This window comes from Amblyomma maculatum, chromosome 6, assembly GCF_055883805.1.
Source record: "Amblyomma maculatum isolate TAMU_Amacu chromosome 6, ASM5588380v1, whole genome shotgun sequence".
Lineage (NCBI taxonomy): Eukaryota > Metazoa > Arthropoda > Arachnida > Ixodida > Ixodidae > Amblyomma > Amblyomma maculatum.
Window position 1 is genome coordinate 62362838 of NC_139349.1, and position 17446 is coordinate 62380283.

Sequence of the window (17446 nt, forward strand, 5' to 3'; positions counted from 1 at the left end):
CTAAAAGAAAGGGAGCACAGATTGACGTAGAAACCACGGGTCCAACAAAACAGGTCTGCTGACAAAAACCAAGCAGAGTAGGGGTGTCACCATTAATAATGGCCCCAGATTGAAGTAAATGAGCGTGATGCGCTCGCTATTAATGCCGCGGTCCTTTCAATATGAAGCGGTTCAGCAGGTTAGCAATAATCATATACGCGTTTGCCCCGTTAGTCCCATGAGAAATAAAGGCGCACCCCAACACTTACCTCCAAATGAGCCCTGTCATGCGCCAATCGCGATTGATTGACTCCGATTTCGGGAACTGACCGTCTGTCACCTTCGACTATTGTCTCGCTTTCTTTAATATTTAGTCCGTTACTGATACTGACCACCGGCTACCGGTCTCGAGCACAGCATACCTCAAGTATTTCCCTTTAATGGGACATCGTTACAAGACAAGCCGGCGTCGTCTGGCGTAGGCATGGGCCTAGTGTGCCCTTAGGGTGGCCGCCATTTTAGGTGGAATCACGTGAGCTAGTGTGGGCCTTGGTGTGACCACCATCTTGGGTGGCATCAACTGACCTAGGGTCAAAGTTGCCTAGGATGTACCGTTGGTGGTCGCCACCTTGAATGGCTAGGATGGCATCCCATCGTGGTGAACACTGCCTCGGACTTGGAGAAATTCGAACTCAAACCCTTGGTGTTCACGCGACAGACCCAAACGTTTGGGTGTGTCGCGTCGGCTCGTACGAATCGACGCGAAATCGCCAAACGTGAGAGGTAAGAGCTAACGCTCTTAAAAGCTATAGGCTCAACTCCATGAGCCCTCGAAGCGCGCGTCCTGCGCGCTTGGATGCGCGCGGGCCGGCCAGAGGAAGTCTGCTCGTCCACAGCCGAGCGCGTTCACGACGATTGGATCCCACAGTGCCAGATCATAGCCTCCTTTATACAGGAGGCTATGGCCAGATATAAGGCGCGCGCGCTGCTCGCGGCAGCGCGCCTCGCCTCCTAATTCCGGCGTGCAAGCATCGACCAATCAGCGGGCGCTCTGCGTCTGTGTCTTCCGGGGAGCTGCTCATCGCCGCCATCCAACGATGGCAGCCGCTATGGCTTGCGAGCCACGCGCTTCATAAGAACGAGCTGGTGACGGCGGCTCTATGGATAACGGTGGCCGCGGAACTTGTGCCAGGGTTCTCGCGCGAACGTAAGATGCTGAACCTGTTCGTTCGTTATTTATGCGTGTATGTTCTTTATTCATGTCGCGTATATCAAACATTTCATGTGTAAGTTCTTGAGTTTCCATCACAGAGGCTGCAAAATCGCCCCAGAAACGGTGGAAAAGCCTGCGCGACAAGTTCTGCCGATTAAGCAGCGCACGACCGGGCGCGTACCGCGCCATGCGCTTGGAGTTGTGAACCGCTTTCTTTGCGCGCCGGGGCGCGGTTCTCACCGCACAGGCGCGATGACGCCCGGCGCGTAGGACGCAGAGGTGTCTATGGAGTTATAAACTTATGACGTTATAAACCTGTGACACGGACCCATCAGCAGCCGAGAGTATCGCCACTTAAGATAATAACATGTCCATAGTCTGTGAACATCGTCACTGGCGGTACTCTAGGTGGCGGCTGATTTCCCGATATTTGTGTCATAATTGTGACAAAACCACTAGTCGCAGAAGATTTCGGGTGGTGAAATCGGTTCTCCTTGCACATAGCATACATCTGCAGGCCAAGATGGGAGCTAGGATCGCGACAACGTCAAATACACACAGAATAATACAATACCAGCAGAAAGAACTTCACCCCATGCCGAAAACTTAATGCGAAAACATTTCACACCTAGGGCTATAATGCCACCGCCTTCTTATATGCAAGCAGTATGAAATGCCTGCCGAATTATTCCGAAGTTCAAAAACTCGTAAAAAACAATTACTCGCGATTTCGCTCTCACATGCTGCTTTGCCTCGCGATACAACAGCGCCGTGAAGGCGACCACCTCTTTACTATCAAGTGTGTTTGTACCCTCTCTTTCTCTAAATTACTGCCTCCACTAAAAAAAAAAAAAAAAAAAAAAAAAAACGCATTAAAGCGCGCGACGCATTCAACACACGCAGTCAAAAGCGAGATTTTCGAGGCTGATTCAAAACCAAGAGTACAGGGGAAAAAAATCGTCGCGAAGAAAATATATAAAAAAAAAACAAGAAAAAAAAAAAAGACAGCGATAACCGCCAACACGTTCCAACTTCCCAAAAGCGGAAAGGTCGACCTTCGAGGAGAGCGCAGCTGCCGGCGAGGCCGCTTCTTCCGAGGTGTCACAAAAAGGTTAAACAGCACAAGCTCCCTCATCCAGCTGCAGCGTAAACTGAGTAAGGTTAACATAAAAAAAAAAAAAAATCGAGAGAGAGAGAGATAAGAGCGAAACAGGCAACAGCTTCGAACCAAGAGCCGGTGAAAGGAGACGCGTGAGGCAATGGATGTCGCCGAGTTGCTCGCCGTCGCGGTGTGCAATGAGACAACGGTGATGCTGCGCGCGCGGCTCCAAAGAGAAACTTTACTACAACGATCCATCATCGGGCCTTCTCAGCGTATCACTTTGCGCCTCCGGGAAAAGCGTGGTGTCAGGAAGGAAGGCCACCACGAGGCGAATGTGAGCGTGCCAAGCGTGGGCAGCCCGGTGGCCGGGCAGCGTCGCAAGCCCCGAGAATGAAGGCCGCCGGATAGCAACGTGATTCATGGCAGCAGTGGCGAACAGAATTTCGCTTTGAAAGAATAAAGGGAAAGTAAAGAAGATCACTTTACATAGCGCCGACAGAAAGCTGTCGGTGCCGGGGAAATTGGTGGGCGAAATTTATCGTCGCTGACAGATACGGTTAGTAAACCGGGTTAAAGGTAGGCGAAGGGTGGCGAGTGGAGTTTTTGAACATTACGAAACTCTCTGTCATGAAAGCTCGAGAGTGCGAAAACATCCTCTAAGCGTAGCTAGTTTTCCTTTTCTTTTTTTTTTTCCCCCGTAGTCTATCACATCGTTCGTCTTCGGCTGGTTAATGTGTCCTACTAAATCGCGCTGGCGCACAACGGGAACATTTTCTTTAGTGAGCAGAAAAAGGCTAGTAAGGTATACAACGAAGGGACTACACAAGCCTTTGCAGGTGTTTTGACACACATGTGGGCTTTCTACATCACACCGGTCGGTAGCGATACGGTCGTAATACATTTCTTTAGTCTGGTGACAGAATGAAGCTATTTTGCACAGCAGTAAAGACGTCACACTGCAGTATCCGAGAATGCTAAACAATCGTGACGAAAGCTGCTTAGCAGCAAAGTGTTAATGCGCGACGAATTCTAAGTTTGCAGGGACAAAAGCCTTCGACAACTTTACGGCATAGGAAGGCTCTGTACTTCTAAGGCCGGAAGTAAACCATCATGAAACAAGTATACCGTCACAAAAATCGGTTACTCACGCGTTTTTCTGAAGACCCAAAGTCAACTACATCATAGTACTGTTCCCAGTTAAAATGCACTATCTTCTCCTCTCTAAGTATGTCCATGCTTTTTAACAGAAAATGATAAGCTGAAGAAAAGTTTTCGCCTAATCACTCAAACTCGTGACGTCCACTCTGAAATGGTTTTGGTTTATGGTTTATGAGGTTTAACGTCCCAAAGCAACTCGGGCTATGATAGACGCCGTAGTAGAGAGCTCAGGAAATTTCGACCACCCGGGCTTTTTTTTTTTTTTAAGTGCACTGACATCGCACAGCACACGGGAGCCTATAGCTATTCGTCTCCAATTAGAAGCGGCAGCCGAGGCCGGGATTCGATCCCGCATCCCGGGGCACAGTAGTCGAGCGCTCTAGCCAATGCGTCACCTCGGCGGGGTCCACTCCGAAATGGTCTGGTACATTGCCATCTCCAGGGGTAGAGAACTCTCGCTAGTTTCGGTTTTAACCACTTCAGCGCACCTGAAAATTAAAGGAAACTGATGTTTGGAAAGGGATGACTGCGTGTGCACGCATGCGGCGCCTTAAGTTACGGCGATGGCCGAGTTGTCGAAGTCGCCGGAATTGGGAAGTACTCCTTTTTCGACAGTGATGGTTTGAAGCACGCACGGCAACACTGTGTGTATATATGTATACTGGCGCTAGTGTCATCACGCGATCAGCAACACTGCAAACAATGCAACACGGCAACAATGACCAAAGAACAGCAGAGCAGTGAAAGAGCTCGTACTTGGCGTCCATCGAATCTTATACCATGGCATTGTTTGGAAAACTCTCTCTCTCTCTCAGAGAGTGCACTGCCGTGTTCGATAGTTTCTTTACCTCCCCTAGACTTTGTTGCGCCCCACTGGATCCTGGAACACGGCACATACGGTAGTGTGCTAAATTTTACACTTTTCAGCCGAACTGTGCTCATTAGAGCAGCCACTCTCGAAGGATATATGCAAGACGTTTAGAAGGACATTCGATAGCGTGGGTATTAAAAGTAAGAAAAACTGTTAGATTTCTCCACCAGTTAGGCTAGGAACTAGCTAGGAGTTAGGAATGTCCCACAAGAATGGCTCAAAAGCGAAATGTATCATACTACGAGTTTTTGGAGATCCCTCTGCCCCCTCTCCTCTGAGAAATGTACGCGATATTATCAACTCACCCGTCCTGCCGCACTCTCTTCTTCTGAAGGAGCTCTTGCATAGCCTTGGCGTACTTGGACTTGTTCTTCGGAATTCTCACACCCTTGCCAGGAGACTGTCCTCCATTGATAACGATAGAGGAATCACCAGCTTCCTTCCGGTCGCGGTCGACGTCGGCCGCCGAGTCACTATCTTCTATAGCAGCTGGATTGTCCGAGGCAGCGCCCAATACAAGCAGCGGCGCGTCGTAGTCCCCTTCCAGGGCTTTTTTGATGACGGCGATTCGGGAGCTGATCATGTTGGCCGTCATGTCGGCGGGTATGCGCCAGTAGGCTTCCTGCAACACCGAGCGCAGAAATGCAGACATCGCGCAGTTCTACAATAGACAGACATGCTTTGAGAGCTAGTGAAAGCTAGACTCTGAAGCATGATCTTCGGTGCTAAACTCGAACAGTGATGATGCGAAACAGGGCGCTAAGAAAAAAGGGGATGTCTATAATCGACAAAAACTGAAGAGTGAAGGTCGCATTGCACTTACAAAGCTGTGCAACTAGTTCACTTCAGGGCCGTAAATCCTTCTTCGAAGCGGATGATTTTATTCTCACATAGAGGCGGAAAGAAACAGAACAGTAAACAAAAATGACGGGCAACACAAATCACAAAAAAAAACAACAACAAAAAAAACAAGCAGGTGTACAGGGGTGACGTAAAAGCAGAAAAGTGCCGCAGAAACCAAGATGGCAAACGCAAGTGAAACTGTAGCAGAAAGAACAGATTGAGGTAGGAGGCCACTTTGAAACCTTATTACTGAAGTACACAATCACTCCTGAAAGATTAGCAAAAAATGTGTATTTCTACTAAATCCGTTCCAAAGGTACAACCAAATTTGCAACTCCCTGTGCATTCGGAAAAGCCGAAAGTAACAGTTTCGGTTTTCATATACCGGGATATTTTTCTATGTTCGCAACCATTTCCATGGTCACGGTTTTTTTTTTCCCCTTCACAATATTTAAATTTCCAAAATATATAATTGTTTCTAAGCATCTATGCCTATTTTTCTTCGCATTTAACAGCAAACACTCTCTCACAAAACGGACACGGGACATTTTGACCACATAGGTTGCGAGTTGACGAACCTGCGGACTGAATTTGCTTCTAAGTTTTATTTCATCGATTTGTATAATCATTGGCAAAAATATATATATAATTTCGAACAAAACCATTCCGCAGACACCCTGGTTCGCAATCCTCTCAGTTGAGGGAAAGGGAAACAGCGGCGTGGGGAGGAAGGGAAAAATATAAACTGTGCGACGGGAAGGCGTTCCACCGATGAATGGATATTTCAACGGCAGCGCCCGCAGAACGTTCCGGAAACGGTGACTCGCAGCGCAATCGCCCACCTTGTATACGTCGCCGCGCGGGCTCAGAGTTTCCTGCCATATTGCTACGGGCGAGGACGCACCAAGCCCTAGGCGCGGGCGTGGACGAGCGAGAAAGTACGGTATACGGTGAAGGAGGCTTTCGCCTTGACATGCTTAGGAGTTTTAAACGTCCCCCATAATTATTTTAACAATATAAGTTGATCTGTGCTGCAATTAGGTTCCGCATCTTGTGATATATGCTCTAGTAAGCCTATGACGCACTGGAATAATCAAAGCCTTACTACTGATACGCAGAGGAAATAAATCATTACAAATCGCACCCTCCCCACAAATAACTTTGCCGACGCGTAGCTACGTGAAATAGGAAGCATGCTCTCGTTCATGCACACTCACATCTAGAGGGCTAGACCCACAAAAAAGCGAAAACAAGCAAGCAATCCAAGCATTTACAGAGGAATAAGCTTCATAGGTTATCAGAATTTTGAGCCGCAATGTTCAAAATTGGGGGGGGGGGGGGGGGGGGGGGGAAGAGGTAAAAAAATGAATGTGCTTGAACTGCAGTCAGCGAGAACAGCGGTTAACTGACCGCCTGCCTCTTCTCACCCTTCATCTAATTTTAATGCAATCGCCAGCAGGGCAAAGTAAAAAAATAAATAAATAAGAAATAAAACTGATAGCAAATACATAACATGTGCGAAACGACAAGGATAAAACACGCATCAAACACGAATAAGAGCCAGCTTTATTATTTTTTTTCCTTTTTTTTTTTCTGGAGACTGCTTGCTCCAATCTCGCTGCTCAAGCACAATAGAAAAATTAATGAGACGCACATCAGATTCCAATCTGGAAAGACCGCAACGGGAGCAATCCGCTAACGCCGCCTTCAGTGCTCTCATTACGGCCTATTTTGTATTTCAGGCGGGAAGCTCATTTGCCGGATTCGGAGGCTGCCCACCAAAGCTCGGAGACACAGCCCAACCTGCGAGCGCATTTCTTCGCTCACGCAAAAGGAATAATGCGCGCGTGGAGCAAATCTGGCGGCAGAGGATGCTTACCTGTTCATCCGCAGGTGGCTGAATTCCCATGGTGCGAAGCAGGCTGCAGAAATCGCTGTTCTCCATCGACAAATGATGCGCCTCGAGGATGGGTACCAGCGGGACCGAAGACGGGTCTGCGTCGCGTGGCGTAACATCAGAGAAAATCCCAGAGCCGCTCTCGAAGACAAAAGCAGCAAGCGTGAAAGGAGGAGCCCGCGCTACAAAGATGAGCTTTACCCTAGCGGGTGACGCAATTAACGCACAGTCAGCGCAAATGTGCTTGCGGAATGCTTTGCTGGTGCCCAACAGTAGCGACAAGGCTGAAGCAGCAGAAGGATTCCATGCGAAAATAAATAAATAAATAAATAAATAAATAAATAAATAAATAAATAAATAAATAAATAAATAAATAAATAAATAAATAAATACGGGGGAACGGAGGCAGGGACTTAAACCCCGCGTTTAAGGGTATAGCGAACGAAACAATTAATGGCTCCCGTCTGCGGTGTGCATATCCTTTGATACTCTCTCGATCCCTGATGCCTTAATTTGAGCCTCTATTACTCATACATATTCCTTAGAATATAATTATCTCTATATGTGAAAGACCACCCGAAGTGGGTACAACGGCCCACTTTAACCAAGCCGCATGAACCTGCCTTCGTGACCTCATAGGTAGCATCTCTGAGTCGAGATTTAAGCGTCACCTTTCCATCTCAGAGGAGCTACTCGAGTTAATTCCTGCCATGTGATGTGGTCTCGTGACGTCACAGAATCCACCGACCAATCAAAGTCAGGCCATATGTTCCCGGCCAACGACCACCTACCAGAGCCATTCTCATGATTTTTCGTTCACAATGCCGGAAAAGTAGGCGCCTACAACGCCATCGCTTCGAAACGAACCCCGGAGATAACGATGGATAAAAATAGCAGCGAGGTGCTAACGAGTTCTACGTTTTGTGTGTTTTTTTTTTCAGCTGCCTAATACAAGACACTACTCCTAACTATACGTCAAATAATATAAAATTCAGTTCAGTGAAGGTTACGCTATGCTTCACCACCGACCTTTCCTGCCTTCTATTAACGCGATGGATATCGTTACATTGCCAGTTCCCCAGAAAATGCGGCATCACCGTTGTGAGCTAGAAATTACCGGCATGCCTCTGGCAGAGGGTAGATGGCAGCTGACATGGCCAGGTCATGCAGGCGCGAACTTATATTTATGTCGGGAGGTCTTTCACACGGTGTCACACCTTAGCAGTGTATGCTAATAAGTATGCATGAGATAATAGATGCACAAATAGAGGGATTAGTGATTATAGGAGAGTGCATGTATGCGAACGTGGATCCCCAAGGGAAGCCGCAGATGGGAAGCAATTGCTGCTGTCGCGCCATATCCTTAATGGCGGAACTTATGCGTCGCCTCACTTTTTAAGGCGAAAGCATTTAATGGATCATGCTGTCGTGGACAAAATGTGTCCCGCTTTTGCGGTGGCTCTGACTGGCCGAAGCGGGATGACGTCATAGGAGTCTCGACCAATCACAGAGCACCACCACAGTATGCGCGAATGCGTGCCTTATAGGGCCATATGCCAATCAATGATCAGTTATTAATCAATTACTAATTAATTATTCACGAAGTAATAACTAAGCACACAATTCAATAATTAGCCAATTAACGATTGAATAATTATCTACTTAACAGTTATTTAATCAATTAATTATTTCTAATCAGTGCCAGTTGCGTAGCAGAATGCGGCACTCAGGCTTTCGCCTTTCACTCCTTTAGTCGCTAAAGTCCCTCGTTAATGCCCCGCTACAAGAAACGAACGCCGAACTCACGCACCTTCCGGATCCCAGTCTTCGAGCGCATCTTCAAGAGACTGCACAAGCCAGTCCATGCTCTCTTGGCAGCCTTAACGAAAGTAAAAAACGGGCAAATATGGACGGGTAAGATGTTTTGATCCACGTACGTGAGACCACTATGAAACTCATGTGCGAGCAGCTGGCGGCATACCTGATTCGACCAATTTGGCGAGAACGACCTTCAGTCCTTCCGGTGATGTGGCAACTTCCGTACGGGGCACAGTACGGAAAGTTGGCGTAGACTTGGAAGGTCGGGTGGCAGTCTTCCTCGGCTGTGCTGAATGAGCTGGTACCTCGCCACCCTTGAATAAATCTGAGAAAAAAAAAAAAATGCAGAGCGGGAAAAATTAAATGCTTCAAGAAAAGTACTTTTATGTATAAAAGCATTGACGAGGCCGCTTAGTTTCATAGCTTCCACTGGTCGCGATCTAAGGTTTACGCGGACTTTCGGACAAGGGACGAAAATTCCCATGAGAGGAGCCGCTATCGGACGGAAGAAGAGAAACCTTGCACATGGGGATGGACTGCTTCGTTCACCATCATCACCACCATCACCACCACCACCACCATCATCATCATCAGCAGCCTGACTATACCCACTGCAGAACGAAGTCCTCTCCCATATTTCTCCAATTAACCCGGTTCTGTGCTAGCTGCACCCACTAGACCCCTGCGAGCTCCTTAACCTCATCCGCCCACCAAAATTTCTGCTGCTCCCTGCTACGCTTTCCTTCCCTTGGAATCCAGTTTGTTACCCTAAGCGACCATCGGTTATCCTCTCTTCACACTACATGTCCTGCCCACACCCATTTCTTCTTGATTTCCACTAGAATGTCACTAACTTGAGTTATTTCTCTGATCCACTCTGCCCGCTTCCTATCTCTTAATGTTACCCCTACTATTTTTCGTTCCATAGCCCTCTGCGTTGTCCTCAACTTAAGTAGAACCCTCTTGGTTAGCCTCCACGTTCTAGCCCCATAGGTGAGTACTGCTTCGTTGGGAGTGCCTTAAACAAAGTCAGTTAAAAAAAAATTGAGAATGGAAGCTTGCTTATAATTTCCTTTTTCTTTTTTCTCATGGAGGCAAAGGTTTATTCAGCGCTTCCCTAGTAAGCATGTGTAGACAAGTGTGCATTTGTGTGGCGTATAGGGCAAGAAATTGGTGATATCTGAGACATGCAAAGTTTTCTTGAAATAATAATAAAAAAAGATGTGTGCTCAAAACGGCGTCGCCCACCGGCCCGACACAGCTGCTCACAGGTCGGCTGATAAGTTGTCCACCACTCCCTATTCGGGGCAGTCACTTTATCAACTGAGTTCTCCAAGACGGCCAGAAAAACAGATGGTGTTGCGAGTGCGAAAAGAAACGTAAGCGGTAATGATGGCGTTCAGGGCTCGAAGGGAATCCAGCAAGAGAGAGAGCAGATTTGTAAGAAATGAATATTTCTTTTCATTATAATAAACGCTCTTATACTTTCATTATAATAAACGCTCTGGAGACGCTAGCAAACGCAGTCGGAGCCCACCGCCGTGCTTCCAACATTACGAGTTGGCACCCAACCGCAGGTACAGCAACACCCCCCCCCCCCTACACACACACACACACACACACACACACACACACACACACACACACACACACACACACACACACACACACACACACACACACACACACACACACACACACACACACACACACACACACACACACACACACACACACACACACACACACACACACACACACACACACACACACACACACACACACACACACACACACACACACACACACACACACACACACACACACACACACACACACACACACACACACACACACACACACACACACACACACACACACACACACACACACACACACACACACACACACACACACACACACACACACACACACACACACACACACACACACACACACACACACACACACACACACACACACACACACACACACACACACACACACACACACACACACACAAAACACTACCAAAATCTGCCACATATTCGCACGAAGCACACGACGCTATGTCGAGCAGCATGACCGATGCACATGCGTGTTCCCTCTAGCAATTTAAGCCCTGCTCCGCATCCGCGCGGCTACACGGGGAAATCGACACTCGCAGGATCATGTTAAAAATATGGAAGGCTGTACCTCCGGCATACTGAATTCCTGTGAAATGGCTTTGACAAAGCTGCGTTTGAAACGTTTCAAACCTTTCAAACATTTAGGCTTTAACCTCGAAGTTCTCAGCCCATCCCCGTTTTATTTCTGCAATATAAAGAACTTCGCCTTCGGCAAAAGTGCTTCTGAACCGCAAAACGCAGGGCTTCCCGTGAAAACGACAAATCATGGCTGTGTCACGATTTTATATCCTTTTATTTTTCTGTGTTTTGCCGAGAGGATGTGAGATCTTAAATCTAAAGCAACCGTGATCACCAAGAACGCCCGGTCGTAGCTTGGAGACTATGACAGGTCAGTGACACAGCCGAGCATTAATAGGGCACTGGCGCGTATTTTACAAGCCAGGCAAAAACAAAGCTGTGAAGCATGACAGGAAGCAAGAATGCCGATTATTTTCTTCGACCAGCCCGAGAATCAACAGATCGAATTTGACCGTCCGGCAGTTTACTTTACAGATAATCTCACCAATCGGGGAATGCTATAAATACTGAGCCAAAGTGGCGTGCACAATGGCTTACCTAGACAACCAAGCGTAACGCAACTCGGTAGCTCAGTGGCGTATACGATCGGCTAGCGAGCCGGTCGCCAAATTGACTCCGTCCGCAGACGAAGCTTTTCGCTGGACATGGGACGCGAACGTACTTGTGCGCCGTGAGATGTCAGTGAATGTACACGACCTCACGGTGGCAGAAAAAAAAAATTGAAACGGTCTTCTACACAGCCTCTCATAACTCAAATACAGCTTCGGGATGGTTAGCCCCGCACACCCCAACAACACCACCAAAAACAAACGGTATTAGAAATGCACAAAAAGTGAATGCAATATGTATACCGCCTCCTTTAAAAAAAAGAAGCTTAGGAGACGAAAATGGCCTGCTGATTTAGTCTCGGGTCGAAAAAAATTTAGGTAAAGGGATGAAGAAAAGACGGCAGAAAACATGAAGGGGGCAGAGAGCGAAGTCAGTGCCTGGAAAATTACAGACTCTGACTGCGAAATGCTTTGAACCAGTAGCAAGTGCTGCTACGTGTATTTTTTCCCACAAATGAGCAGTCGCTGCCGCAAAAAAGACAACTGAAACATGAAACACACCTTCATCTGGCGTTCAACGACCGTAAGAGCTCATCGCAGGCCTAAAATTAATTAAGGCTCAGCGCTCGATCAGATTACGCAAGGTACACAAGGCGCTTATTACATTTATTATTCCAGCGTAGGTTTAAAAAACGAGGCTGCTATGAGCCAGACGTTAATAAATTTACCCCCTAGGCCATAAATTACCGCCAGGTCTGAGAGTAACGGCCTCTGCTTCAGCTAAAAAGAAGCTGGGATGGACGTTAAAGTCGCTAACCTGAAACTACCAACGGGATTACACACCATGATCTTTAATATCGCGCTCAGAGGCTCTCTTTAATCGCGGCATTAAGCTTAAAAAACCTCCTCTCCTCCAGTGCATTCTATACAGAGAGTGAAAGATAAAAACGAAAACAGCGAATTGCTATAGAGATTGCCGTTCGTAATCGTGAATGAAGTGATGGCAGAAACCGGCGACGGGTGAGAGGGCGGGGGCTGGCGGACTCATTCCCGACATCTGCGCGGCCCGCCCGCATAAAAGATGGTCCGGGACGTTTGATTAATGTTCCGGCGAGGTCGAGTCGCAGGCTGCCGCTCTCAGCCAGGCGTGCACGAGTGAGCGGACTGCAGAGAACGCGAAGGGCCCGGCTGGGACGAAAGTTTTCCACACGGCTCCACTGGACGGCGCGACGACAGCGATGGCGGCGAAGAAGTCAGGCGTCGCCTGTCAAGGTCGTCTCGCAGCCATACGGGCGTTGTGCTCGTCTCGGTGTCTAGCAATGCGCAGTGCCGCGTTCCGTGCGATTTGACCGCGCGTGCCGGCGCTTAACGCATTGGCATCTAGAACAAGCAGCGAGATAGCTGCATCCCAGACGTAACAGTCCCGCAAAACTTGAAGTAGGAAGGCGCTATACTTTTGAATCGTTTAGCCTTGGCGGATTGAGACGACGGCGGGAGAATACGCAAGCTGCTCCGCTAACGAGAATGATTGGAACCTGGTTCGTGCCAACAGAGACGGTTATTGCATTTCCACGAAATAAAAACGTCCATAGGTGAACCCTGATCTATTTATACGTGTGTAACAATGCTCCTCTGGTCGATATCGCGCGCACGCTGAAGTGAATCCCGAAAGCGGGACTCATGCTGTTTGGTAAATATTTTTCTTTCCTTTCGAGCAGTTTCGAGCAGTTTCGAGCAGCGAGCAATCAGGTTAGTATAACCGCAACTACATTCTTATTATTTTTCTTTTTTTAGTTCAACGGATTCCGTGCTCTCTGAAACAGCTAACTGGCAATTTTTAACCTTGGCCGACCTTGGAGCTACAATTCATGGCATGCGATGACAGCAAACACTCGATGACGCTGCACAGTCGCTGCCCGCGCCGTACGCGCTGAACTACCGCCCAGTGACGCATAGCCCGCGCTTGAGCTCATGGGTAAACAGGCTGGGCAGCGAAACGGTGTCGGGCTCCCAGCCGGGCGCCTGGATCTCTCGCCTGGGCGGCTCGATGTCGCCAGTTTGGAACGATTTGCCTCCCACTCCCCCAACAACGCATGCGTGCCCGCACTTCGGCATCGCTTGATATCGCAAAGCAGCGAAGCCAAGTCGGACGAAAAGCTGCCTGGAAACAGCCGGCGGCGTAATGGACGCTCTAATGGGCTTCCTTTCTCGGCACGGCAACACACTGCGCTCCGCTCTAGATACATGCAGTAGGACCGAAGAAAGCGACACAAACAACTCCGTTTAACGCTTCCAGAGAGGGAGAGGCAAAGGTTCAAAAGTAGGTGGCCCCAATTAGATCTTACTAATTTGAACCCCACAGGAGCGGCTAATTACTACTTGTAAAAACTTGCACGCGCGCGTTATACGAACGTCACCGCGTGAAGACCTTCGAAAAGAACACTAGAGAGCGAATTAACCGTGCCAAAAAAACAGGTTGTGAGGCACCCACCCCTGAAGAAACGATGACACCATGCTGAGGCATCACTACACACCCCTGACCACTTTGCATCAACCTACACCGCACCATGGACGATAGAGGCAAGGAACACAAATACTGCCGGCATACGGTGAAATTCGCTTCTTTGGGCTTAAAACAGACAAACAAACAAAAACGGAACGAAGCGTAGCAAACATACACTTGCTTAAAAACTACGGTCCGGGTACGGGGCCACTGGAACAGATAAACTACAAGAGTCGAGATCAGCCTCGTGACGCCTTCCGCGTCGGAGGCGATCGGGCGCTACAGTGCTTCTAGTCCAATGATGAACGCTTTGCCTCCGTTGCAAACTCTGACCGCTCGATGAACGCTGCACAGAACAGTCTCCGCGTTTTGAGAGTCTATGGGCCGCCGCTTCCAGTCCTAGCGAGAGTGCGCGAGCTCGCGCTTGCGACTGCCAGCTTATAAAGAAGGCGCGAGTCCATTTGTCAAACCAGGAGAGCTGCCGGTCAGCTCGATTAGGCGCGAGAATCTGGCGGCTGCGGAAACAACTCACAGGGGAAACGACGGGCTCTTCTCGACACGACAAGTGACCTGCCCCAAGCGAGCGGCACGAAGCGATAAATAAAAGTGTGTCGTCATCTCCAACCAGTCTCAGTAATGCGAAATTACCAGCGCGTACTACGGTAAAATTGCGACTGTTGCGCATACGTCCTGATCCGACTGCAAGAATTGTAAATTATCAGACAGGAACTTAACAGTTGTTACAAAATCCCCATGAGGGGCTCCTATACTGCACTCCAATCTCAACGCACATAGTCATATTTCAACCGAGATTCAGCTGCATGTATTGCCATGTTTCTGACTCCAGCAATTAACCTGCGCGCTAAGCCGCGACGATGACGAAGAGGTCACAAGCGCCCTTTATCGAGTTGGTGACAATATAAATGAAAACGTGATTGTGCAACGAGGCCTCCGGCATTTGCGCGCCCCCATAACCCTTGGCATAACGAAATAAGGTCATTCTTCGCATTTTCACGCAAGCCCTGATGTGCTATATGCATATGTCAACAGTGTGTGACTGTCTCTGCTTAATTAACATGATTTCGCAACATCTGGGTAAATATGGTGGACAGATTCATATCCTAATTTACATGATTTGTGGGGCAGTCCTTCAGGGATGGTTCTTTTAATCCGTTATTCCGTGTAATGTTACACACACACACACACACACACACACGCACACACACACACACACACACACACACACACACGCGCGCGCGCGCGCGCGCGCGCACGCGCACATACACGCATACACATGCGCGCGCGTACGCGCACATACACGCAAACACACACACACACACACACACACACACACACACACACACACACACACACACACACACACACACACACACACACACACACACACACACACACACACACACACACACACACACACACACACACACACACACACACACACACACACACACACACACACACACACAAAGTATATATGTGCATGGATGTCTGTTTGTGTAGAAAACTTTGCTTCAAACGCGTTACTTGAGAATACATTTTATGATATTGCATAGCTCCAAGGTAGAATTAAAACGGTATATATTCGAGAAAAAAAAAAACTAGTAACAGTAACCGCCAGCCATTCAGCCCAAATTACAGTGAGAGGAGAGCGACCTCAATGTTTACCACAATATTGCATGGATAAAACACCACCGACAGTAAGGATGAGTGGCCGTGAGGTGAAAGCATAGCAGTCAAGATGGGCTGCAGGCCGGTGAGAGAAGTAGAGCAAGCAACGAAAAGCAAGGTTGTAACCACCTAACCATAAACTACTTTGTGTAGCCGCGCTGATGGTCCGCGGAGCGTTAGCACCAACAAACTCTACATGCACTGAACAAACAAAGGTGAGCCGCGCGCGAAGCCCGCTTTCTAATCATACTCCTTGAACCTGCGCTGGAAGTACGGCCGAAATCTCCACTGAACATATAACAGGAAAACAAAGCAGCGATCCTGCAAGCTCCGTTTCTTTCGCGAACGAAGCACTCGCGAGCTCAGCAGGGTCTAACCGCCCCCAACCACAGCCCCGTCTTCAGCCACAAAGAGTGCTCTTTTTCTTTCCAACACCAGTTTTTCTTCAGCCCGCACTTTCCCGCAGAGGGCACGCAGGTCTGATGACGTTCATTGATTTCTTAATGGCACATCACAAACGTCCAAACTTGTTATCGCTCAATCGACCAGCTCCGCAGTTTGGGCCAACACAGTAGCCGCAACAGCAGCCAGCGACCGGCGGGGAGAACCGCCATTTGTATGTGCATTGCTTCATATCTCGTTTCCAATCGTCTTCCTCACGACAACGCTGAAAATAAGATGAACTAAAGGGAGATACACGCGTAGTGAGAAGAAAAAAAGAAACTGCACCAGCTGCGTCTCATTGCTTTCAGTTTTGTTCATTCGCGCATGCTCTCCCGGCATTTAGTTCATTCCCGCTAGTTGCCCGCGATAAGTAGAGAGGAACGAACATGGGGCTGAAACAATAGAGTATCCAGGGCGCTAACTGCCTCGCGTTATCGACGATGCCTTCGCAAGACCGCATCCGCTCTCGCCAGATTAAAACTTGATAACAGCTGATGGAGCGCGGAACCACAACACCATGTTACATAAAAAAATGCTGAATTCCCACAACATAGAGAAGAAAATGATTTTAGGAGGGGGGGGGGGGGGGTCGTTTACACTTAGTCAATCCTGAAACATACTAGCTGTTTCTGCAATTTATCGCGCGAAAGGTCAGTTCATCAAATATCATACAAGCGCATGTCCGAAATAAATTGAATTACAATGAAATAAATAACGGGAGCAACCGCACGCGACGCCCAGGTGTGCTTCAGGTAACGCACTGCATACTGGGCTAATTTAGCACTGCACGCATTTTGTGTGGGTTGACTGAACAACGTTAATAGAGGGATGCACAGTGAACTGGGAGAAGCAAGGTAGTCAGTACATCAGATCACCGCCAAATATTTAAAAAAGTAAAATAAAAAAGCAATTCATTAATATGAATGCCGCCATACTCAACCGCTCAAGTCCACTGACCAAACATTTCACGCCAATCCCCCCCCCGCACACACACAAATAAAAGGATTTCTGTAAAGAGTACTCTGCCACACTAACGATGGTTATGCGGCGAAGCTTAGACTGAGCAACGTTTCAGCTTTTTCTGAAATATTTGCCTACAGAGAGAAAGAAAAATCAAGGCGGTGAGCTAAGCTTCATGCTCTGTTGGCTACCGCCTCCTTGGTTGACTTTTATG

The 17446-nt window shown here is 48.2% G+C and overlaps 1 protein-coding gene across 1 annotated transcript in view; it reads right to left on the minus strand.

Annotated features, from left to right (window-relative positions):
- Positions 1 to 17446, minus strand: part of timeout (circadian regulator timeout) — a 336321-nt gene that overhangs the window by 11845 nt on the left and 307030 nt on the right. Inside the window, exons 23-26 of the mRNA XM_084606801.1 lie at positions 9045 to 9206; positions 8874 to 8942; positions 7046 to 7161; positions 4629 to 4945 (exon numbers count right to left, since the gene is read on the minus strand). Of these exons, the coding sequence (XP_084462927.1) occupies positions 4629 to 4945; positions 7046 to 7161; positions 8874 to 8942; positions 9045 to 9206 (664 nt within the window). The remainder of the gene's footprint in view (positions 1 to 4628; positions 4946 to 7045; positions 7162 to 8873; positions 8943 to 9044; positions 9207 to 17446) is intronic.